Source organism: Pleurotus ostreatus (assembly GCF_014466165.1).
Source record: "Pleurotus ostreatus strain PC9 chromosome Unknown scaffold_6, whole genome shotgun sequence".
In the NCBI taxonomy this organism is placed as follows: Eukaryota; Fungi; Basidiomycota; class Agaricomycetes; order Agaricales; family Pleurotaceae; genus Pleurotus; species Pleurotus ostreatus.
This window is the reverse complement of record NW_023503161.1, coordinates 1,597,753-1,622,061: the sequence shown is the minus strand read 5'-3', so window position 1 is coordinate 1,622,061 and position 24,309 is coordinate 1,597,753. Positions and strand designations below refer to the sequence as shown.

Below are 24,309 nucleotides of genomic sequence, written 5' to 3'. Positions count from 1 at the left end.
CGTATTCTCGCCCAACCCATCGAACTTTGCAGCCTTCGCCCCATAGATCTTCCGCATGTCTCAGAAAATTCGCATCATCGCCCGCCTGCGGCCGCGGTTAGGCACTGAACCCGATGATGGCTGTGTTCAGGTCATACGCAATTCCAACGCCGTTGCCAGCGGAAGCAATGCTGGAACAAGCTCGATCAACATCGTGAACCCCAGAGACACCTCTCAAGTTTTCAAGTTCCAGTCCGTCCTTTCTTGTGTCACCTTTGCGTCCGTTCATTCACAACATTCTAGGTTCTCAAACTGCTATGATGAAGCGTCTACGCAGGAAGAGATTTTCGGGAACGACGTGCAGCCCATGGTGGATTTGGTATATCAGGGCATGGTCGGTGTTCTGTTGCATTCATGGGCTGTCACTCACTCTTTACGCAGACGGTAACAATCTTTGCATACGGCGTTACTTCTTCGGGAAAGACACATACTATGCAAGGCTCAAAGTCAGCACCGGGCGTTATTCCAAGGACTGTCCAAGTGCGTGTAATCCTTCCCTCCCGGTTGGGCTTCGTTATCTCATTCCTTCTACGGTAGGCAATTTTCGCTCACAGACGTCGACTTGTGGATGCCACACCAACTCTCGTTCCAGAAGATATTTCAATCAATATGTCGTATATGGAGATTTATAAAGATGATGTGTATGACCTCCTCGTCACGAGAGAGAATGTATGTTCCCTTCAACCATAGCACCAAGTATTCCCCTCACATCAATGCGGACCCAGGCGCCGAAACTCCCTGTCCGCGAGAACGAACACGGCAAAGTATTTGTCGCAAACCTCACCTACGAACCCATATCGTCATTCTCTGATTTTGAAGCCATTTATACGTGGGTAACGCATTTGTCCGTCACTCCATGTCTGAATATGTCCGTGCTGTAGACGAGCCACGAAACACCGTTCAGTGGGCTCCACGAACCTCAACCACGCATCTTCCCGCTCCCACGCAATACTTACTATTCGCGCCACCATTTTCGATCGCACGCATAACAGATGTATTTATTTTGCTCCTCAGCTCTCTTTCCTCTCTAACTATACTTGTATAGCACTCACAGGAACAATCAACCTCGTCGACCTTGCCGGCTCTGAGAACAATAAACTCACGGGTAACGACGCCTCTCGAATGGCTGAGTCCGCTGCGATCAACAAGTCATTGAGCGTGTTGGGCCAAGTGGTACATGCCTTGAACTCGAATCAGGTGAATATCCTTGACATTATTTTTGGTCGATATTGCTGACGTTTGTAAACGTCAGACCCGAATACCATACCGCAACTCCAAACTGACGCGCATATTGCAAGACGCGCTGGGTGGTTCGTCGGTAGGTTTGTTGATATGTAACCTCGCTCCCGGGGCAAAGTTCAGGCAGGATACTCTCAACACTTTGAAGTACGTTCTCTCCCATGCCCCATGTCTTGTTCAACTTACCAAACGCAAACCCAGCTTCGCCGTACGCACGAAGAACATAGAGAACAAGCCTGTCGTGAACGAACAAGGTATCCCTCTCTCTCTCTCTCTTTACCCCTATCTTGTGCTCCTCGGCTCCTATCGATGTGACTTGTTGAGTTGACACCAAAACGCACAGATCATCGACAAGTCTCGAAACCCCCTTTCCCAACTATCCCTTCTTCTGCAGCGTTTGGATTCGGCGCGGCAGGACCTTCAGGCCTGCCTCGTACGGGTGCTGCACGCCAATCCCTCGTCCCCGTCCCACGAAAGCAAGCTCGTGCATCCGTTTCGGTTGTGGCGACAGGCGCACAGGGGTTCCAACCTATGGTCATGCCTCCAGTGAAACAAGAACCAGCACCTGGTACCATGGGGTTGACATTGACTGAGGTGGAGTTCGAGCAGAAGGTGGGTAGCATGGCTGACATGACCACTCTCCATGTTCATACCCTTTGCTTGTATTATAGGTCGCTAAAGTTGTTGAAGCTGAAGTTAACCGGCGGATGGAAGAGCTGGAGCGACAACGTCAAGCTGAGGAGGCCAGAGCGCGGTTGTCAATGGAACGAGAGCTTGCACTCCGCGCAACTGAGGCTGTGAATCGGGCGAGCTTTAGTGACCATGGCGATGACTGCGACGACAGGGAACGGAGCGGTAGTGTCGCTAGTGAGAAGGAGAACAGACGCCATCGACAAGCGAAGTCGAAATCCAAGTCACCTCGGAAGGAGTCGATATCTCTCTCCATACCAGCTGGGATTCTTACGCCGGTGCTCAAGAGGCACAAGGAACTTGATTCGGAAGTGAGGTCGAAGCTACAGGAACTTGAGCAGAAGTTGTAAGTTGCTCATGTCGCCTTTGACTATATAGGCAACTGACTGGTGCGTCGTTGATTCGTTTGATATATGCATAGCGATCGTGGCGGGAAAGACGCTCCCGATGTTCTCTCGCCCGTATCGAAGAAGAAGATGGGTCGGGCATATGTTGCAGCTGCTCGTTCCTGTTCCGAGAAGTACGGTTTCTTCCTGCTCAATGCTGAATCGAGATATTAATCTGTGTCTTTCTGCCCATCAGAGGTGATCTCCAAGCCGCGCTTGATCTCTACCGCAAGGCGGAATCATTCGTCCCCGATAACATCAAGCTCAAAGAGAGGTGGATACTTTTCGTCATTAATGTCTTCCTGTGTAAATTAACACAGGATATTTAATAATCGTATGTTCTGACTTTTTGCCTTTTTGCTTGCTCCTTCTCTGGCATGCTCCGCGCCCCGGTACCCCAGAATCATCGAAATTGATTGGGCTGTGAAGAATAGCCGCCCTTTCATCCCATCGCCGAAGCCGAAGAAGAAAAGTAGATCCAAGGCCAAGTCGAAACGGCACGAATCAGTTGAGGGCGCGTCGGATCAAGCCATGGAGATGGACCATCCAGAAGCGACCACAGACGAAGGGCGTCATCGTCGCCGGCGGGTGGAACAGCTCAAGTGCCAAGAGGAGGAGATGGATGTCGAAACAGAACTGTTGCACGACGAGAGGCATTCGAAGCGCGGACGAAGTGCCGATGATGAAAGAGATAGGGAGGCGATGGAAATAGAGAAGACACCGGCGAAGCGCCTTCGACGGAGCGAACGGCGAAAGAACGCAGTGGTCGTCGTTGATAGCGAAGACGACGATGATGACATGCCTCGAATTCCTACGAAGAGGGGGGAACGGGGGCTAACCGCAGCTACGTAACTCAGTGATCAATGAATGTCGATTGTAATTCTTATTCGTATTTTTGTTGCGGAGTGCCGCCTATATATATACCCACGTCGTCTTAGGCGCCGTGCTACTAGATCATTTTGGCGCGTTTGTGATACCCATCGCAAGCGGCCATTTCCCATGTTCCGACCACTTACGCAGTGAGGCGACCGGACTGTCGACGTACCCGGAGGTTGGAACTCCATTCTTACTAGCTTGTGAGCCACATCTTGACACACGTTGGGTAATCATTAGAGTGGGTGGGAATTGATCAAGGCCTATCGTCACCACCCAGCCAATCATCGACCTCGTTCATTCTTAGAATTCGTCGAGGACTGCCTCGCCGATGGTCAATCCGTTTCCCATGGCTATTCCGGGATGCTGATGAACAGAATGGCACCACTCAGAAGGAGTTGATTACTGCGGTTGGCCCACGCCCATAACTTATGTAGGTGGGCGGTGTTCTCAACTGGTCCTTAAAGTCTCTCAGTATCCTCCTCCCAACGTTGCATCCATAAGACTTATCGCGACATGAGTTCCTTCCCATTAGTACCGCTAGAGAGGACGGTCATCACACATGCCATTTTGTGTACTACAGGCTTCCTGATCTTGTTGCCTTTGGGTGCTCTGGGAGTGCGGTACGTCAGGACGTTCACCAACAAGTACGTACTTTTCTTCCTTCACTAGACCCCACGAATCATCAAGTAAACTCTATATTAGGTGGTTTTGGGTACATACAGCTTGGCAATTCGTTGTTACGGGGCCTGTCATCTTCGCTGGGTGGGCTTACGGTCACCGAAGTTACGATATGCTTGGAGGAAGTGCCAGTGTCCTGCCAGATGACCCCCATAAGGGCCCGGTCTGCTCGTCGAGATGTTAGTCCCTACCTGCCAAATTTGGCTCCCACGGTTGGACCAAACCTGGCCCAAACCTACTCCAAACCGACAGTTTGGTCTGCTGTACCAGGGGGTTTGCGGGTGGGTTAGGACCTTCCTGTCACATTATTATGTCAGCGTTAATATACCTGGTGGCACCTTGTATCAACTGCATTATCTATTCCCTCCAATAAACAGTACTACAGCTTGTGGTGTTTATTTATTAATGAATGTTAGTGGTGAGATAGCAGGACGAAGAAGTGAAAAAAGGACAATCCGTGGCTCGAACCCGCAACCTTTCCGTGCTAAAAAGTAGTACTCAAGCGCGCAAACCGCTAAACCAACGTACCACATGTTAAACTCTTTTGGACTAGTATATCACCTACTGAGCCGGGATACTTCAGGTCGCCGACAAGAAATACAAGAAATACCGAAAGCAGAAGTTTGCATGTATTTACTTTGTATCTATTGCCGCTTTCCCACCATGATGTCTGTGACTTATTTGTGACGATTCCCAAGCGCCCTGAGCAGACTCCAGCGCTAGGTTTTGTCAAGTTCAATCTCCGCCAACCCCAGGCCCGAGGGACTGACATCTCGACGAGCAGACCGGGCCCTAAGGCAAGTCTTCGTCCTCTAGTGAAGAAGTCACTTCCGACCTCGACTATTGTAGCAAGTTGGAATTGCCTTGCTAATCCTATACATCATCCAAATTCTCATTGGATTCATTATCCACTTCTACAAGCCGTCCTGGTCCAAGGGTCTCGTCCTCCTCAGAACTACTTCCATGCAATATTAGGGCTCGTCATCTTGGCCCTGGCAGCATATCAGGTATGTCTCTCGGTCAGGATCACGCCCAACCGCTCACCATGCGTCATCAACCTAAGGTGCACTATGGACTGGTGAGTAGCCTTATGGCGTATCCAAGATCTCAGCGTTGATAATCGAATCAGAACACCGAATGGTTATTGACTGGCGGCCTGCACCAAGTCCCGATGTCAGCGAAGAACGCATGGTTGGCTCTTGTCATCGTAAGCCAAGCTGCATGCTTCTGGGGACTGGTTGCTGAAATCATCGATGAATGTAGATCTTTTGGGTCCTGTACGGGCTTGGCTTGGCTCTACTGCCACGCCAATACAAGCAAGAAGGGGAAGCCAGACACAATTCCCGAAAACTAGAAGGCGAAGAGAGTGTTGCCCTGCAGGAGTCCCCTCGTAGGAACTGAAGATCAACATGTATATATTGATCGCGGAAAGTATGCACAGAATTGGACTACGAGACTAGAGATACATTCAGAGAGAGCATTTCAGACTATGCTAGCTACAAGGGGATATTTCGGATGGACGAGCGACGGAGTTGTCTAATGGATAAATAAGAGCAGGGAGCGACTTTGATACATTGGGCGGTGGTGGGGTATCTAGTGGGTATCACCGGGGGTTGCTGAGACATTTGCTACAGTTTCGAAAGCGAAAGCAGGGTGCAGTCTATGATTGATTTCTGCGGTTGTTGGATGATATTACGATCACTGGGACGGGTAATGGGTATGACTAGACGGGTATGCGGGGTCGTCCTCGTTTTTGACGTTAGACCAGGCTGGGTCGCTGGCAGAGGTGGAAGAGCCGGGATAGTTGGACGGTACTGTGCGAGGCATGATGTACCGATACTGATCATGCCTAAGACCAGGGTTGGTAGGGTCCGATTGGCTAGCTGGGTGCCCCGTAGCGTGACGTTGGGGAGAGCTAGTTTGGTGATGGCGTGAACTAGAAGCATATGGGCCCGAGGATGAGGCGACATGCTGTGGATATTGGTGTCGCGGGGACGGCGAAATTATACCAGGCGATAATGGTGCTGCATTCATAATGAAATCAGGGAAAGGAGCGTATAAGAATAGTGCGCCGACGAGCAAGGCACTGGAGTTTTGCGAAGGATAGATGATCATGCCAGCCCCTTCGATCTTGTCAGTGTTCCAAGATGCGATGGCAACCTAAACCGAATTGGTTAGCGCTGGGCCAAGCACAGGAAGATATCAGATGTGCGTACGGTTTGACTGTCAAACAGGATCCGGGATAGTGAACGAAAGTTGGTTTGATTGACGGTATTCCCGTTGGGGTCACGTAATCGGTCGGCCATGAATGTGCAGAGTGGTGGGTTATTGCGCCTGACCCAGGCTTGGACATCTTGCAAGATGACTTGTTCGTGAACGATGCGAGCGAAGAATTGTTGAGGCCACAGGTCCATTCGACTGCGAGTGCTTGAAAGCTCAGTTACTAATCTTGATCGGACAACAAAAATAACGAAATGACTGACTTATCGCCGTCGGTCTCCACTGCAGTGATGCGAATCTCTTGACTACTGCCCTTGTCGGAGGCACGCATGCCGCTGATGATAAGGGCACCCCGCCAAGGCCTCGACTGAAGAACTTGAGCAGAAGGCGGGGGGACAAAGGATTCGAGGTGGGTTGGAAGGCGGTAGACCATTGGTGGCTGTCGGGATGGCGTTGGTTCGGATAGACGCAAAGATCGCGCTGCCTTTAACTGTTTGTGTGGCAAGGCCAGAAATTTGGCGGCGTCCCTCTAGGGAAAGAAAACAATCGACCATAAGAAGCAAATGTAATCGGGAGACCTGTGGAGAAACCCAGTCCCATGGTCGCGTGGGGGAGGTTTCTAGGTAAGCCGCGATTGTCAAGGTACGTTACCAAAAACTACTCCAGGAGGGAAGCGAATCTGTCCGAGATGGGGAGTTTCTCGAATGTCCAGGATAGCGGAGCCCTATGCATTAAATAACATAACATGGATACGAGATTCATCGATCATCATGGCTCAGGCCTCAGGGACGAGGTTCAACCATATCGCAACTCTATCGTCATCTACGAAGAACCACTCGTTCCTGGAATAACATATTATCGTGGTAAAATGATAAACGCCATGCATGACATGACCTTCGAGGAGGTATGCCCTGTCCAGCGACGCGGTATGGATATGTCCTTGTGTGGAATATCAACGGTATGAAAAAGGCAACAGTGAAAAATACTGAAATTTCCGAATATTTTGGACCTTTTGCTCGCTTGGGGCCTGTCGCATAGAATAGGGAGGGTATGGCAACGGAGACCCCGCAACAACCATGTTCCTCCATTGGGTCTGCGAAAATTAAGGTGGGGTTATCGGGCAGGACAGAGAGGATTATGGTTCATGACATTCGGCGACGGAACGAGCCACGCTACAGCCACGTTGTCATGGCCATCCCGGCTCGCGTGGAGGAGTCGGTCCGCCTTCCTCCGCCCTCAATCCTCGGCGATTTGTGCAACTGACCAACGACTGACTCCCGCCAGCTCATTTACTTATCAGCTTGACAACGTCTAAACGACAAATGACGCAGAATCTCTTCTGATCTCACAGAACTCAGACCCTCAACTGTCCTGGTTACAGTCCACGTACAATCTTGATCAGTAGCTCAATTTACTTCTTGTTCAAGTCCTAGGGCACTCATTTCTGCAACAGGACTCTAATGTGCACTCGTCCTCCTTTGTCGAGCTGTTGTGCTTCTCCGGGAACCACTCACTTCAGCTTCAACAATTATGAGGCCTACTTACCGTCAATTGTGACTGCCAATTGTGCGCACTTACATAAAACATCCGAAACTCTGAATCAGGCAAGTTGAAGGGGCCATCAGAAAACGGGACCGACAGATCGTTGACAATCTCATCAAGGTTGACCCCGACCACAATTAACATTTGTGCTCATCCTTACGGCCAACCTGCACCCCCCATACCATCGCCATTGGTGCTGAGTCAACAATAGGTCGTTGGCTAGCATTTGGGACCCCTTTGGGAGACGGCAATACTGCATCGCCGACCACTACGTATTCTCAACGATAACGTATAGCCAGAGGCCCCGACCGGCGCCGACCCCATTTCATCAGTATGCGCCAATGCGTTGTTGCCAATGGTCTCGCCAAGGTCGCTTGTGCCTGGTTAGAACGTAGCCCTCGCAACGGCACCGACGATTCCTCGTAAGCATGGCTTTACGGTTGCTCCCTCTGGTCGTTCCTCGTACACGTGTTTATCATCCCGCGGAGTCATTCGATGCGCCAGAATGTACCGAGCTCAAATCCCCCTGGCTATACGCCCCGAACATACACGATCGAGAGATTCTTTCGTTGGTCTTCAAGGACCTCTCCAATCCAACTTCCTCATCGGTCCGGACGTGCAACTCCATGGTTAAACTTCTCCGAACCACCGCTTTGTCTATCACCGAACTATGCTATGTCATTCGTCGAATTCATACTCAGCGCGTTACTTCCAGGCACATCCTGCGATCTTCTCGTTTTCTACCTATGTCTCGTTGTCAGAGGACGCAGGCCAAAAGGACATCTATCTGCTTGCCAACATGTCCCTTAACGTGCCTTGCTTTTGGCGGAAGCGATTGTTGCGCACCTGTGGTCGGACTGCTCGGATGGCGATGTACCTGAACACCCCCTCACTCTAAGAAATGACGCGTACATGGCGACGGACTCGTTCGGCCCATAGAACCACTTGCGATCAACTCCTTGGCCTGTGTATAATGAAGTGTAATCCTCAAATCCGCCGACATACATCCTCTCTCGCTTCTTTAACTCCATTCCTTCACTTTACGTTGACGACCGCCCCTAGGCCTAAACGGCGGCCATAATAGTATTGTCTCTATACCGACACACAACTTGCACAGACAATTGCACTCACCATAGTGTACACAAAAGGACACAAGAGCAGACAGAAAACGACCCCAAAACGCAACGGATGATAACGACGGGTCGAACCTTGATGGATTCTCGATCTACGCATCTACCACGAGCCCATCAAAGTGTGCAAGGAATGAGGACAGGCGATGAATACGGCTGCTTAATGGCGAGAAATGTTCTTCCTCCGCACGAACTCGAGACCTCTTCCATCTCCTTCCCAACGTACCGCTCTCTTGATCGCTCACCCGCCCGGCGGCCGAGTCCGAGGCAGTGTGAGAATGCGACCTTAACATCCTGGAGGGGCTATACCCTGTTCTGGCTGATCATTATTCAAGTACGTGTGCGTATTGCAAGTAAACAAGTCACTAATTTATCACAGATCTTGCACTCCTTACGCACGCCACCCATGAGAGGTCGCCGTACCGGACATGATCCTGCGAAGAGGAGAAGAAGCAACGTAGAAGGACCAAAAAAAGAAGTCGAAGCTGAGATCAAATAAGCCTATGAACAAGGATAGGATGAAGCCGACGGAACAGCGTATGTTCCCTTTCATTCAGGGTTGACCTCGGCGAAACGTGATCTAGAGTGGGCAACGCACAAACCACACATTGCGCAGTGCTATAGTCGGTCAAGTTAGTATTACCCCTTTCATCTATCAACGCGGAATCAGATCCAGTCAACCGTATATGACCGATATCCTGCGCTTGGACTCCCTGAACTATGTTACATTCCGGAATCACGACTCACTACAGCTGACTTCCCTCGGGTATTCAATTCAGGCCGAGACCTCTGTCTACTTGCCTACAGTCGAAAAGTTATCGTTGCAGCCCAACGCGGCGTTCCGCTCCCAAAGTCCCTTGAAACATGATTACACTGCTGCCTAGGTGGAAACGCGCCGCTACAGCGCCAACGTCGCTTATTCCATTAATTCAAGGACATTCCTCATCAACATGCGGGTTTGATTATTCTATTTCTCACCTTCAAGGCATGAAACATTAAATACGCTTCCTTCATCCCGACCTGGACCTCTATTCGCCGATCACTGGTGCCCGCTTTTGGCTGTCTGGTTCTCTCTCGAAGCATCCTCATGTGGCCCGTCGCTATTGAATTGCTCCCCTTGATGTCCTCCACGTAATTATCTCTGTATTTCCACTGGAAAACATACAAGCACATGCTGTCTATTCAATAGATGGACACAGGATACCATCGCACCCCAAAATCAATCCCCCTTCCTTGGTTCGCCCTGTCAAGTCGATTTAGGGCAGCGTAACTGGCAGTGAATGTATTATGACCCTTGGTTGGCCTTCGCCCCATTCGCGACCTTATCGGTCGATGCATATCTTCAATCACCCGATTACAGGTACTCAAAACGTTTGTGTGTATCGAAGGCGGTATTGCATGGCATGTGATACAATATAGTGAGTGACTGAGCCGGATGACAGCCCCTCTGGTTAATGACAGCCCCTCTGGTTAATGAGGTTGTAGCGACACACACATGCATTCATCCGCCGCTTTGAGATCGCCGGTACCAACGCGGCCGTCGTCATAAGGAACCGATTGCTCGTCAGCACAATGATAACGGTTGTGGTATTCGCATCTGCCTCGGATGATTTGAATTGGTGTCGCACGTATGTGAATACATACGGTTCGGATAGAGCCAGATGAATCGAGGTATGTCGCAAAAAGCCATGTAATTCCGCCTACAACAAAAATACCAACATTCACGACACGCAGAGATTTGAGTTCACATTGACCCGAATTCGTGGATTCTTCGCTGTATTACCCATTCAGTTCAACCTCGAACGAAGTTTCTCGGCTTCCCGACCGCGGGGAACGGTGCGAAGCATGGCATATTATCACCCCCGTTGCCAGACATACTAGACCGGTACAGGAACGATGCCTTCACTGAGTACGCGCTATCGCCCCAGCTCACGAAGAGACCGGCGGAAATTTCTGGAGGTGCCTACCGGTTAGCCTCAGGCCAGGCCAAGGAACGTTTGCTCGATCTCAGATCACTGTTCCACCGTCTCCCACGACACCGAGAGGTAGACCCCTGGGTCTTGGGGCATGTCATTCAATGTCAATTCGATCACACTTTTCAATTGACCTTCAAGTCAATTCTTCCTGATCTATCGTAATGTGGTCCACCGTGTACCACGGAGTTCACATGGTCCCTAACTCGGCTGAAGCACCAATACACTAATCCGCTAGTCGAGGTTAATTCTGATTGTTATGGTGGGATTAGACTATGTTGCTTGTGGCATCCACTGACCTTCTGGGTGAGATCTACGAATCGCATGGGTCCATATAGTGTGGGCACCGATAACGAACGTCCATGCGATGTTGTTAATTTAGTATCAGATCCATCCTTAGCGTGCTCCCGCTGGCCGATATAGCATCCTAACATTTCTTCCTTCTGGATTGTATGGGACCCTTGAGCCCATCGTCTAGCTTCCCTCGTTTGCTTGTCAAGTGCCAACCCCATTCTTCCGGAAACCAATGGTATTTTAAGGGAGTTTTTCTTTGCTGTTGACATCGGCACATCATCCTGTGGCGCCTTGGGCTGTACAATCACCAGTGTAACCTTGTGGCCCATACGCAGACCTGACAGGATTGTCGTGCTCGGCCTGAAACTGCCGAATCCATGCGTCATGAGCGTAGGTACCCCACCACGGCATCGTATTCATTTTCGCAAGTCCTACTAGTATTGAATGTACGCACTCTATTTCCATTGAACGGTTGATTTTCACCCCGTGTAGCATGTTTACCACTACTATTACGCCATGGTCTACAAGGCCGTTTGTATCTGCAGATGCTGCACATAGCGACAGGGCCGGTGCACCTCAATAAGCCCTCAACGACAGCCCGGAAATTTCACCATCATTCTGGGAATTTCCGCCGCTTCTTTTGTTGCTTGCTACGATTATCCACGCCAAGCTTGACGCTAGGTAGTGGGTTAGACCTGACGCAGAGGCGAATGGATCGGTCCCAGCGTGTGGTATATCTCCAATCATTCACTCTCATAGTACCTCACGATCTCCTGTAGAATCTATCATCGGTGGGGCATCTTTTTATTGGATTAGTTCCATACCTCTAGTTATGCCACATTGGAATCGCCCCTTCGACATCGTGGCGCATCACGTACACCTAGTCGAAGTCCTTATCTTGAGCCCCAAATAAGTTTACTGTTGGAAGTTATCTACCTCCTGGATACACCGCAGGCACCATAGTACACGAGTCGACGGCCCTTGGCAAAGTATTTAGAGTCGATTTGTTTCAAGTCACTAATAAGGACATTATTGAATAGTCACGCGCAAGGGCGGACCACGCCCAGGTCCACTATGGACGGCAACTAGTCTCATCAATACTGTCACCATCGCAATGGACCTTTATTTGTCATCCATTTCCCTGCCTGTTTCTTAGACGTAAACCCCATGATACTAGAAGCATGTGGACAATCGCGTTGAAACTTTGAGTACTCTACATTGGGATTCATTCGATATACATGAACCACGGCCTTGGGCCTTGCGTTCCATATATGTTGGGCCATTAAACATCTGATGTTTGAAGACAGGACGACATTCATTTATCCTTGCGGAGTTGGGGTACGCACTACTCGAGTACTTCATTGGGTAGTCCAATTTCTTTTTTGGAAGTATGACAAAACGATGTCCCACCACACCGTATAGTACGCTTCTATCAGCAAGCATTGGCAAGGGGAACTACATAGCGCCCCACGGAATTTTCCCCCATTGTCTACATGCAACACCACACAAGGTATCTTCTGTCTTAGAATACCTCTTCACATGCCCCCGTACATCACGAACAACTGTATACCAGTCGCCGTTTTGCGCTGTTCTCATGTTTCCGCAAGGTGGGGACGGCGCTACGCGGATAAACATAAGCTTCTGGAAGGCTTCAGCTATATCCACGACAATGTCCGTTGCGTCCTCGGGGTCCTCATTTATTAGAGTAATGTACCCTAGGTGAGTCAACCTTGGAAGATTAGTGCACAGTTGTTTGACCTAGGCATCAAGGGGGTTTGGCTGAGATCAGCCAGGGGGATTGCTGGTTCAGATAGGACACACCTCTCTCAAAGTGCCCACGTTGTTATGTAGCTTTATGATGGCGTGTAGCTTGAGTAGATGGGGGGTATATTCAGTGAGCTGAATCAGCGTTTGCAGCGCGACTTCGGAGTTGATGACAAGTCGTTCCAACCTGGTAGCGTACTGTAGGTATTCAACATACGGAGGTGGTCCAATATCGAAAGAACTTGATAAGTGGACGTATAAGGCAAGGATGTAGAGACGTTTTGCGGGCTGAACACCTAGAGCGACGGAATCCCAAACATACAACTCTTGGAGTCCAATCGGGTAGCAGACATCGAGAAACCTTTCTAATTCAAGGTATAAGATGTGACGATGCCTTTGAAGGAAATGGTCCAGAGCGAACCCGGGACACGAGGGCGTTCGTAGAGTCAGGCGTTCTAGACGGGGCCAGTATGCTTTCGTTAAGAAGGCGGAGACTGGTACATCCTGAGCGCCCAAACGAAGGTTCATCGAAAAGGACTTCAAATTTCTACAAGAGTGGCTTATGAATTGGAAGAACTAGAGAAAAAATTAGGAGATTCAATATCTAGCCACAATGTCACTCACATCAAGATACGTTTTGTCATTGTAAGCATGCGATAGCTCAAAGGACAAGCTTGTGAGGTTCCAAGAATTAAATCGTAGGGCATTCAAGAGCCGACGCTGGGGTGGCTCAGGCATTTCCCATCGAATATTCGACAGGTTCTTCATCTTCTTCAGTGCTTCTCGCATCGTTTCTTCGTATTCCACCTGCGTCTCAACATCGCCGCTCCAATATCCGGCTATCTCTTCCGCGACATTGTAGTCAGTGTCAAGGTTATCTAACGGCAGGACGTAATTGGAATCTGGCCATTCTCTGAATACGTTGAGCGTCTTGTAGTTCAATGCCACTTCTGAAGATTCCTCGAGCATCGTCCAAACAGTGCTGCGACGCATATCGCAGGCTATGACTTGCGCTCGAATTTGGTGAGGCATGAGATTGGTGTATATTTCGGAACAAGAAGATGCGAAGGCGAGAACATCTCGGGGGTCATCTAGATGTGACGCAATGTTGTTCGTTATCTCGGCGGGGAATGTGTTGATCCGCAATGCATGTTTCTTTTGCAGGGAGGGTACTGGTTCCGCAGAAAAAGGGAGTAGTAAAGTCATGCAGCTACTGGGTGCTGAGTACTAATGGTGGTGGCGGATAAAGAGAAGGAGATACTATGGGGTGAGTGGCTTTAAACTACGTTACCCTTTTTTGGCATTAAGTGGCACAATGTTTGTTCTTATTTGCATACCGAAGATAGCCTCGTCAACCATTCATTCTCGAAGGCGCATCGTCGAATTAAGAAATTGAGCACAGATGGATAGAGCGCCGAGCTGTGTCTAGTAAGTTCTATTTGAAGACGATGACGTTTCTGAAGCGAGCTTTGTTCTGCATGGTCGCGTCGTATGCGTGAGCAAATTGATCCAGTGTGTATTCCTGCACCATCGTTTTGATGTCTAGCCACAGGTCATGGTCAGTCTTGATCTTCTACATTCTCGGAGTATGGAGCTCACCTGTCTGCGTAGCGAATTTGACGCACTCTTCCATATCTTGCGCACATCCGCAGCACCAGCCACGAATGGTGGCCCTATTCATGTTCATGGTCAGATTCCAAACTTCGATGGGCTTGTCCGTTGCAGCAGATACAAGCGTCACTGTGCCGTTCTTCGCAACAGCGGGGATGATGTCGGATATGAGCTTGGCATATGGAGCTGTGCAAACGATAATCTGTGCGCCACCGAGGGATTGGACGTATTTGACAACATCTGTGCTACTCGAATCGATATGTTCGTGGGCACCGAGAGACATGGCCAGGTCTTTCTTGGAAGGTCCAGAGGAAACAGCGTAAACCTGTGGTGTTTTAGTTAACGGCAGAACTGTCCCTCGGTATCTACTCACTTTCAACCCCATTTTTGCGGCGAACTATTGATAGCATTAGACAATCCCCGTTGAAGTAGCGTGTGTTCGACTGGTCCGTACCTGCACCGCAAGATGGCCAAGACCTCCAATCCCTTGAACAACACAAACATCGCCCGGTGACCATTTTGTAGTGCGTATGGCGTCAAACACAGTAGCACCTGCGCAAAACAGAGGTGCAAGCTCTGCGTAGCTGGCCTTCTGAAGAGCTTCTTCCTCGATACCAATCACCACTATAATTATATGAGAACCCCCGCAAAATTTGGCACAACATACCACTCACTTGTCTCAGGTGCGTACATGTATTCAGCGTGGCCTCCATCGACAGTAAAGCCAGTAAAGTCCCCATTTGGACAAGTCCAGTAATCTCCCTTCCGACACACATCGCAACGATTGCAGTAGCCCCCGTTCCAACCTGCACCAACCAAGGCGCCAAGTTGAAACCGCGCGGTTCCCCCGTGCGCCGCCAAAATACCTGACCCTACAGCCGCGACTCGTCCGATGACCTCATGCCCAGGGGTGCGGGGGTATTGCAAACCTGGCCAAGTACCTTCTTTCACAAAGTGTTCCGAGTTACATACGCCGGAAGCGTGTACTCTGATTAGCACTTCATTGCCTTTCGGCGCGCGAAGAGGGACTTCGACGATCTCCCATGGATTATTTGGCTTGGAACAGCGAACTGGAGGCATGTGAATCCAAGGGGATAGCATCAGCATTTCATAGCAAACTGAGACTTGATCGAGTTACACAGACCAGCTTTGAACGTTTCTGGTAAGTTTGGAAGAGAAGCCATGAGGGTAACAATCGTCTGCGCGAGTGCTTCAGGCTTTATACGCGGGTCCGGGTTATCACAAACCAGCAATCGTGGGTCCAGCATGTGCTCACCTTTGGAAGACAATGGTTTATGATTCCCTCGTACTCCTTAAAACCCCTGGAGTTCCGCTCTGAGCGGCGTCGACAGTGCGGTCCAAGAACTCTTTGAGCGAAACCGCTGCTGACAGATGTTCCAAGGGTGAGTATTCGTCACCAATTGTCTTGATAATGCTTTGAGTTGTGGCGTCCGACTCGGAGTGATTCCAAGGGGACGCGTGTGCATCAGATACGAGCCAAGTGGTATCTTCTGAGTCTTGAACGTTAGCGTAGATAGTGCGCATCTCTGTAACCTTAAGTAGCACGTGACATATGATCCAGAGTATGATCGGCTTTGCTGCTGCTAATTTCTAGCAACAAATAACAGAGTTCGATAAGGGCCCTTGTACAAATAGAATGTCGCACCTTGGTCGAACGTATCTAGCAACACTGTGGACGATGATGATGAATCTCATGACAAAGCAAGGGATCGTTTAACATTGTATCACCCATTTCCGCGCTTGCAAGAGTTTCGGGATTTTTGACACCCCATTCTTGAGTTGAGCCATGCTGAGTCCTGAAGGCCTGAAGGCCTGAATAGTGTCTGCCGTTCGGCTTAAAGATTCGTAGCATGAAGTTGTCACATGATGCAGAATCATAGACATGCTTTGGTCAGTATTCCCGTCGTCGTAAGTACTAGGCCAACACAAGCAACATGCACTCGTCTTGGGGAATTTGCCTGAAAAGTTGATGGAACCGTCACCGCGACAACTGGACTTACATGCAAAAAGCTCGATGCTTCGAAGCATCAATTGCTTTTGTCACAATACATGAAACCTTAGGGGGAAATTAGCAGATGAAAAGACCAAGGTTTCTATTTCGAAGCGCAGGGAGTGACCTAGTCCGAAAGGGACTTTTTGTAGATGTTCGACCCTTCAACCAGTATGAACCTATACAGGGATTTACTGCTGTCGGAGCACTACCGTTGATCAATCACGATGGACATCGACTCATTGAACAGCGTACCTTAACGTCAACCAAAGCACCACAGTTGGCTAACAACGTCTACACCAACACCAACACCAGCCCCAAGGGCCAGCCCCATCTCTGCGTCTTCTTCTTCCCCTTCCCGACTACTGATAGCAGCGAGTGAGGGGTCGGGGAACAAATCGGCGCCCTTCCCCAGCTCCAGTTCCATCGCCAAAGCGGGCTCTTTCTTGATTTTACGTCCGGCCTCGGTATCGAACAGCTAGATCACACCACAATTACAACAATTAGAATCGCGATTACAGTGACCGTGATCATGATCATGGGGTGTGTATGAGCGTCGGCGCGGGGGGGATGAGAATGACTCCGAAAGGTTGCGACGGAGGGACTCACCGTGGCGTAGGTGTGGTCTAGAAAGTCTTCCGTGGAGTATGCCTGCTTCGTGAATGCTTCCGAGAAAATTTTGGCGAGCGTGGATACCGCCGAGTGATAATGCTCCCGCTGCGTGTTGAGCTCCCACAACGACGACGCGAGCGCGTTTGAGAACAGGGGGTTGGGTTCCATGGGGTTGTAAGGGTCGTTGCCTGTATGGGGGGGAGGCGAGAGTAAGAGGACGGATAAGAAGCGCAGGGAGGTGGGTAACGACGATTTATATATGATGTTATGGCTTACCATCCGGGGTATCGCCATAATCTGTTCTATGGATCATGACCATGAGCGCGGGATGTTTTTTTAGGGTATTGTAAGTGAAGGGTATGATCATGATGATTCCAGCTGGCGGCGCTGTCAGAGACAGCCTTGCAAGCCGCTTGATGAAAGAAGCGAGGAGGGTAGCGGGTAGATGTCTTCACATTATGGCGGACACTGTCAGCAGCGAAATGTACATCACGATCAAGATTGCGACTCACGTTGAGCTCAGAAATAACTCCAGCATCCGGAAGAACCGAGCGCGGTACTTGAGGTGAAGGACTTCTCGATCTAGGAAAGTGTATAATCGCGTGTAGAACGCTGGGTAGTCTCTGATGCGCAGCGCGAATACATCATTGTAAGCCCAAAGTATTCAATACTGGGGATGGAGAGACGTACAGGTTATAATCCTTCATCAAGATAAACAACGCGTTCAGCGCTAGCAGGCCAACGCTTCCACCTTCGTACGTAGATCATCAATACATGAATTGACAGTGTTTCCGATACAGGAAACGTACCATAATCGACGCAAGCTGATATCCAGTCCATCACAAGCACGGCACGGGTAAGATGGGGCAGGACGCCTCGATGCATCACGTTCAAAGCCCTCGTTACCAAAACCTTCGTGCTCGAGCCTCCAGGCTCGGAAAGACGGGGCAACAGCGTCAACCACGCCCTCGTAAACACCGCGCGATTCGACGCGAGAGAATGCAGCGACTGGTGCACATTCATCTTGTACACTCGCGCCCCACCGCCCGACTTCGACTTCGACGCAGAGCCTTCACCATCGTCAGCGGGCTCGTCGAAGAACTTTCTCCAGTCATCGTCTTCTTCGTCTTCTCCATCCTCCCGTTTCGGAGGCACGTCGTCGTCCTCGGAATCCTCATTATTGACGGTGGAGTTTTTGCCCTTGCGTTTCTTTTTGTTTTTCGGCATTTTCGGTTTCGCGCCGAGTTCAGATACCCACCAAGAGTTGAGCTCGGAAGGATCCGTCGGGAAGGTGGTGAGGCGAGACAGGATCGCCAGCAAGTTCTCAGCAGGCCGATCGTCGGTGGGGTGTTTGCCCAGCAAAGTACTAGGATCAAACTCTCATCAGAAGGGGACTTGTGCTGCGACGAATGCTCGGTATGATACGCACGCAGACTCGCGGAGGAAGAACCACCGCACATCGTCGTTGACGCTGAGCCACGTGTCGATGAACTGGTCGCGCACATCGGGCTCCAATTTGCCTGGCTCCGATGCTTGCGCCGAGGGGCGTAAAGAAGGTGGGCAGAGCAAGAGCGCCGCAACGATCTTCCGGAAATGGGTGAGATGGAATTGTGGGGTCGGATGCAATTTTGACAAGGATGTCGATAGGTATTTGAGGAGGGAGAAGAGTATTTGCAAGGACGACGTCTGCCCATAGTTCAAGTAGAATTTTTTTACGGACAACGTATAACTCACCCGCAGTGATTTTTCGTTGTCCTTCAGCAGTCCGGCCAGGAAACTCACATAACTGTCGAGCCGTTCCCATATCCATGCTTTCACGACCTTTGCATCGTCGTCTCCGCCTGCCTCGAGCTTTCCTCCTGTGATCGTTAGGACATATATTCGATAGAGCGCGTATATGGCTTTAGATGTGTCCTGGGGCTCTGAGAACGTTAGGGCGAGGTCGAAGAGGTCGGCCAAGGGGTTCAAGGAGTCGTTATTGGCTATACAAGATGCAAGGCGCGTTTCCAGAGCTTTGATCTCGTCTCCATGAGATAGCTTACGCTTCTTCGCTGCGGGCAAAGAACGAACGGGCGGCATTTGGTGGAAAGTGAGCAAAACTCAAGGATTTGGGATAGAATTAGCGCCGTCGGCCATGGATCAACTTACATCCGACCTATCTCGAATATCTATCGACAAGTCCTCTACCAGAAATGAACAAGTCCTTCAGCAGCTCAGAAAATGGCTTTCAGATAATCCAAATGTCAATACGATCCTCTCATCAGCACGGCAGGCCAAAGCATCAGCAGATGATATAGCCACACTATTCATGGCGACATTTACGTATTACGAAAAGGCCCTTCCTCAAGATTTTGGCCACGACCCCTCCAATTATAACCCCCAATCGGAGATGTCTTTGATTGCTCTTCAACGAATGATGAAGACGTGTGAAAGCCACCCGGTCTGGCTTTTGCTTCTTGATACCAGTTCCTCAACGGCGGCACTTCATCCCTCGGTCGAAGAAGCAGAATCGGCACGTCTTCGCTCAGCGCACCTACTACTTCCTCCTTGGTCGTACTTCGGGTTTGATCTTCTTGACCGCTCAATGGTCCTCCCAAATCCAAATGACGCATTAAGGCTCACAAATCTGAAGTGGTATGGGCGCCCGGCTAGTATCTTGTTCCTCGTGCTTGTGCCGCTTCGCAGCTGATCTTGTTGACAGTATTGGTCTAGTCTTCCTGACCTTGGGCCATAAAAAACCTGTGCGAACGAAGAAATCAGTGCATCCATAAACCAAATGCGCAGTGAAAAACGAACTTCGTCGTCAACTTCATGAGGCTTCCCTGGCAGACAGTGCAGGAACTTCCAGTCGGGGTTAGCGCCGCCGTCCTTGCAGAGTTGTTCTGTGACTTGATATCCTTGAAAAATTGCGAACAAATACCGGGCATGTCGGTCAGCGCTTTCTGCGCTCAGTGTCCCTTTGGAAGAGGTGGTTGGGAGCATTCTCTGCAACCACTGCTAGACACGGACATCCGCAGTCTCCGAGAGGGAGAAGATGCCACCAACTCTGAAGGCCGCCGACAATTATCATGGATTTGGTCTACTCAAAGAACAAGTGACGCTGAGATCACCGAAGGAATGAATGAAGGTACGTGCTATTATCATTTAGCCTACATACATAAGGCTTAAATATTTTAGCACTTCGAATTGAGTGGTGCAAAGTCAGAGCACGGGCCCAGCGCTGGCAGGAAGAATGTATTCTCCTGGCTGAGGAGATGCGACGGGTAATTGCGTTCCATCAATACCACGCCGACCTTTGGCGGATTTGTGCCAACTTCGATATCAGCAGAGGCGCTACAGCCTATGCGTGGCGCCAGGAGCAAACCAGGTTTACGCTCATCGCGCAATGCGAGCGCGCCTGGAAAGGGGTTGAGGGGCTGGTAAGGACAGGGAAAGGGGTGGTTTTCGGCCGGGGAATCATCAATAGAGGCACATTCGCGTGGCTAAGGAGCATACAATGTCAAAAATGTCCATTCATTTGCCAAATCTAAGCTACTAGATCTGCCCGTACTGAGGGCGCGCCAGGCATCCGATTGAGTATGCGATCTGTTCTAGTATGACTGAGGTCGCTGATGTATCACCAATCCACTATTATTGAGGTGTAGTATGTATCCGTAGGACGTATACAGGTGACTTCGCAACGCCGGAAATCCCTACTGCAAGGTTCAGTTCGGTAAGAGAAGGGATACCCCCCTGTTTGGGCATCGTAATTGAGAAAATGTCATTCTCGGGCCCCTGCATCTCGAAGCATTCCCCAGCCGGTGTTGTGATCCCCAGATACGACAATTCATCATGGTAGACAAGCTCGTTGATGACTGCGGGCACGAATCACTGGAGGGGCAGCCGGAGGGATTGCAGATGGCCGAGGCTTTTGATCATCTCGATGGCGACATCGAGCGATGCCGCGAGGTCTTGAGGGGCGGTGACTGTTAGGTGTCTCAGAGTCGGGACGCTGGGCGCAATGTACGGCAGGGTCACGGACAAATCTTCGGTGGCGGGGAGCGTTTCAATGACGAAGGATAGCTACTTGATCCCATGGTGAAGGAAGAGGGGAACGAGGTGGAAATTACTTTCGAACGCCAGGGCTTTGAGGCGGGGGAATATCTCTAAGCGTTGTCTGGTGCAGCCTATGACACGAGCAACGGACAGGTCGTATTGTTTCTTCGGATGGGCAGTGAGTTGTTGCACTCGCTTCGCGTATACATCGAAACGTTCCCAGTCTTGGACTGAAACGTTGCGAGAAAATTTCTGACGGGGTTTAAGTATGGACTCATGCTTTATACGAAATCACATAGCGATACTCACGTAGAAGCCCCCCTTCTTATTCTTAACCAAGGGTGCCAACAGTCGTAGCGTGTCTCCGAGGTCAACACATCGCCACACCAAAGCCAACGCGCCGTCGCGCCAGTTCCGGCAGACGCGTGCATTTCGCGCGTTATCCGCGTTGTTGAAGTGTTCAAAAACACCCCGAAGCAACTCTGGGGAGAGTTGCACTCTTTTACGCGCCCAGGTTGAAGGAGCCGAGGGAGAGCGTTTCCCTGTCTTGTGAGTCTGCGAGAGGGCTCCCCAGTGAGTATTCGTGACATCTAGTAATGTGAAAGATGGTTGAAGCCTCACCTTCGCGCTTTCTGAACCAAAGACAAACATTATTGAGTAGACCGGGTCACAGAAACGCAAGAAGAGCTTCAAGAATGTAGACGCGTTAATTTCCGAATGCCTGCCTCTTTTATGTAATTATATTCTGTATCAGGAATTTGGTCGTACAAGTAGGGCATTCGACAAGTACGATGGGCTCTTGGTGGTGGCTCTAACCTCTCATCGCTTGCTTGAGATGAAGCCACTGTCTATCAAACTCCTGCACAAGGTCACAAGCTTCAAAGTGTTGGTTATCTCCGTTAGCGCCGTATTAGTCATCCTGGGGTTACTTCCCAGGATGGGTCGCACCCTCACTTTCCTCAGTTTGCATCCTACGCTCACTGAGGTAAAGTTACGTTGTCAATCCTTGTCTACTGTAACTGACCGTTATTATCAGGATACGGTTCAGGTACATATCAATATATACAGTTTGCATCCTACGCTCACTGAGGATACGGTTCAGTTTCAACAGGTTATGGGCCCTGCCTGAACATCTTATCGCTCGAACGTGGAATCGCTTACTCACTCAGGAAACCTTGCTTCCCTCGCGAAACGCCTAATCTCGCTATCTCACGTCCTCGCCTTGCGACACGTCCGAGAAAACGCATAGAGAAACCCTGCTATTTCGAAGCTTACTTGACACTCACTTCGAAAGACACGCATATATCTTATTAAACACTACACGCGAGCATGCCCGGTAGTGCTGCACCCAATGGGGACGCGGGTCCGTCGCGGACTACGCGCGCGAAAGCGAAAACGAGAGCAACAGGAGAGGAACAAGAGGATGGGGAGCACGAAGAAGCGCTCGCTCTCGACCTTCGTCATCCTGTCATAGCTGCACTCACGATTAAAGTCTGTAACTGGAATGAGGACGACTACCTCGACCTGTCAAAAGGCAACTACATGGCATGGCAGCGTCGCATGAAAATGGAGCTCGGGATGTCTGTCCCTCATGTTGAAGAATATCTCGAGAACACGATGGAGACGCTGGATCCGCTCCTGCAACCGTGCGCGGTGCGCAACCTTCAACGGAATAGCTACTCCATTGCTTCCTGCATGAAGTTCAGGTGTAGTGAGGTAGAGCAAGAACTCATCGAGGATCTGATGACGGCAGGCGAAGTCTGGGCGTTCTTGAAAAAGCGCCACATAAAGCGAGGAACTATGCACCGTGTCTTGCTCGAGGACGAATTCCTGGCTATGCGCATGGACACAGACCCGAACGGAGACCTCTTGGGTTCCTGGATCGAGATGCAGCGCCTTCACAAGCAGATCCATGCCATGGGCGAAATTGACCCACTGGCACACCTCATGGTCGGCGTGCTTTCCCTCACACGTTCGCAACCAGTCTTGCGTGACTACATCTGTAACGCCATTTCGGCTGAGAAAGATGGTGATCGCTTTACGGCAGAGCAAGTCACGGAGTGTATACGCCTCACGATGCAACTCGCAAAAAGCAATTCCGCGACTGCACTTGTCACTACAACGAACACGAACGGTAGCTCTAAGCGGAAGATTGCTACTTGCACCAACTGCGGAAAGCGGGGGCATGTCCTGGAATCGTGTATTTCCACAGGTGGTGGCATGGCAGGAAAGACTATTGCCGAGGCGCAAGCCGCTATGGGGAAGAAAAAAAGGAAAGTAGATCCCCCGCAAGCAAATCTGGCTTCTGCTCCTGCGCCGACGTCGTCTACGCCAACGCCGAATGCAGCGAATGTATGCGTCAGTCAAGGACATACCTGGGTCGTGCATGGATCGCAGGCCTTCCTTGTCAGCTCACCTACACCACAGCCCGCGCCCCTTGGCCCAATACCAGCGCCTGCTCAGAACCTCAATGCAAACATGTACAGCAACTTCGCCGGATGTGCAATCGAGCCGGATGAAGCATACGCGATACCACCTCCTACCCCCCATCACGCCTGGATCGCAATAGCTGGACCTCTAACTACTTCGCTCGACTGGGCATTACAGTCGCGCCAGGTTTCGGCAGATGCTATGACTGCAGCCATAGTTGAACACACCACTCGCCATCAGGAAATGGATCTTCACCGAACGCCGTGGTGGCTTGATAGTGGCGCATCTACCCACATCTCCCCGGAGCGGAGTGATTTCTTTGAGCTGTATCCCATTGCACCTCGTAGTGTTCAGGGTGTTGGCGGCTCGTCCATATTTGCTGTGGGCATAGGAAAGATCAAGCTCTACGTCGGGCGAGGTCGCTCTCTCATCTTGGACGACGTCCTATTCATCCCGACATCTTCTGTCCGCCTCTTATCCATTTCAGGCCTTACTCGTTCCTTGCAATGCCAAATCACATTCAAAGCTGACTTCTCAGTCGCCATAGAAAACAACAGTGGTGCGCTTATAGCATCTGGATCCCTCACATCGCGAAACCTATACAAACTCCATTGCACGAAGACGGCATCGGAACACGCAATCCTTTACTCCGCCGTGGCCGATATCGAGACTTGGCACAAACGGCTTGGTCATGCGAACCACGATGCAATCCAGAAGATGGCAGCGAACGGCATGGCTGAAGGTATACCCACCTCCTTCTCCAACAAGCCGTCCTCATG

General features: G+C 50.4%; 9 protein-coding genes across 9 annotated transcripts; 4 read left to right on the top strand and 5 right to left on the bottom strand.

Moving 5' to 3' along the window:
• Window positions 1-55: 55 nt before the first annotated feature.
• Window positions 56-3,206, top strand: PC9H_008799 (uncharacterized protein; the record flags this gene model as incomplete). The annotated part of the gene is made up of 14 exons (XM_036778307.1): window positions 56-231; window positions 283-373; window positions 421-519; window positions 577-708; window positions 765-868; window positions 921-1,033; window positions 1,085-1,236; window positions 1,292-1,425; window positions 1,480-1,532; window positions 1,622-1,890; window positions 1,950-2,314; window positions 2,390-2,488; window positions 2,551-2,628; window positions 2,756-3,206. 14 exons carry the CDS (start codon window positions 56-58, stop codon window positions 3,204-3,206), a joined length of 2,316 nt encoding a protein of 771 aa, XP_036629735.1.
• Window positions 3,207-4,953: 1,747 nt separating this feature from the next.
• Window positions 4,954-5,309, top strand: PC9H_008798 (uncharacterized protein; the record flags this gene model as incomplete). The annotated part of the gene is made up of 3 exons (XM_036778306.1): window positions 4,954-4,986; window positions 5,038-5,115; window positions 5,172-5,309. The coding sequence occupies 3 exons, from the start codon at window positions 4,954-4,956 to the stop codon at window positions 5,307-5,309; spliced, it is 249 nt and encodes an 82-aa protein (XP_036629734.1).
• Window positions 5,310-5,606: 297 nt separating this feature from the next.
• On the bottom strand, window positions 5,607-6,561 carry PC9H_008797 (uncharacterized protein; the record flags this gene model as incomplete). Its single annotated transcript, XM_036778305.1, has 3 exons — window positions 5,607-6,068; window positions 6,125-6,335; window positions 6,392-6,561. 3 exons carry the CDS (start codon window positions 6,559-6,561, stop codon window positions 5,607-5,609), a joined length of 843 nt encoding a protein of 280 aa, XP_036629733.1.
• Window positions 6,562-6,873: 312 nt separating this feature from the next.
• Window positions 6,874-7,391, top strand: PC9H_008796 (uncharacterized protein; the record flags this gene model as incomplete). The annotated part of the gene is made up of 2 exons (XM_036778304.1): window positions 6,874-7,032; window positions 7,167-7,391. 2 exons carry the CDS (start codon window positions 6,874-6,876, stop codon window positions 7,389-7,391), a joined length of 384 nt encoding a protein of 127 aa, XP_036629732.1.
• Window positions 7,392-12,522: 5,131 nt separating this feature from the next.
• Window positions 12,523-14,037, bottom strand: PC9H_008795 (uncharacterized protein; the record flags this gene model as incomplete). The annotated part of the gene is made up of 3 exons (XM_036778303.1): window positions 12,523-12,825; window positions 12,889-13,407; window positions 13,456-14,037. 3 exons carry the CDS (start codon window positions 14,035-14,037, stop codon window positions 12,523-12,525), a joined length of 1,404 nt encoding a protein of 467 aa, XP_036629731.1.
• A 229-nt stretch (window positions 14,038-14,266) lies between these two features.
• PC9H_008794 (uncharacterized protein) lies at window positions 14,267-15,626 on the bottom strand (the record flags this gene model as incomplete). Its single annotated transcript, XM_036778302.1, has 6 exons — window positions 14,267-14,373; window positions 14,431-14,767; window positions 14,816-14,839; window positions 14,897-15,066; window positions 15,117-15,512; window positions 15,587-15,626. The coding sequence occupies 6 exons, from the start codon at window positions 15,624-15,626 to the stop codon at window positions 14,267-14,269; spliced, it is 1,074 nt and encodes a 357-aa protein (XP_036629730.1).
• Window positions 15,627-16,715: 1,089 nt separating this feature from the next.
• On the bottom strand, window positions 16,716-19,144 carry PC9H_008793 (uncharacterized protein; the record flags this gene model as incomplete). The annotated part of the gene is made up of 8 exons (XM_036778301.1): window positions 16,716-16,931; window positions 17,063-17,253; window positions 17,342-17,514; window positions 17,578-17,688; window positions 17,756-17,816; window positions 17,875-18,431; window positions 18,495-18,751; window positions 18,800-19,144. 8 exons carry the CDS (start codon window positions 19,142-19,144, stop codon window positions 16,716-16,718), a joined length of 1,911 nt encoding a protein of 636 aa, XP_036629729.1.
• A 55-nt stretch (window positions 19,145-19,199) lies between these two features.
• Window positions 19,200-19,754, top strand: PC9H_008792 (uncharacterized protein; the record flags this gene model as incomplete). Its single annotated transcript, XM_036778300.1, has 1 exon — window positions 19,200-19,754. The coding sequence occupies one exon, from the start codon at window positions 19,200-19,202 to the stop codon at window positions 19,752-19,754; it is 555 nt and encodes a 184-aa protein (XP_036629728.1).
• A 1,178-nt stretch (window positions 19,755-20,932) lies between these two features.
• Window positions 20,933-21,751, bottom strand: PC9H_008791 (uncharacterized protein; the record flags this gene model as incomplete). The annotated part of the gene is made up of 4 exons (XM_036778299.1): window positions 20,933-21,030; window positions 21,087-21,189; window positions 21,248-21,352; window positions 21,410-21,751. The coding sequence occupies 4 exons, from the start codon at window positions 21,749-21,751 to the stop codon at window positions 20,933-20,935; spliced, it is 648 nt and encodes a 215-aa protein (XP_036629727.1).
• Between the last annotated feature and the right edge of the window lie 2,558 nt (window positions 21,752-24,309).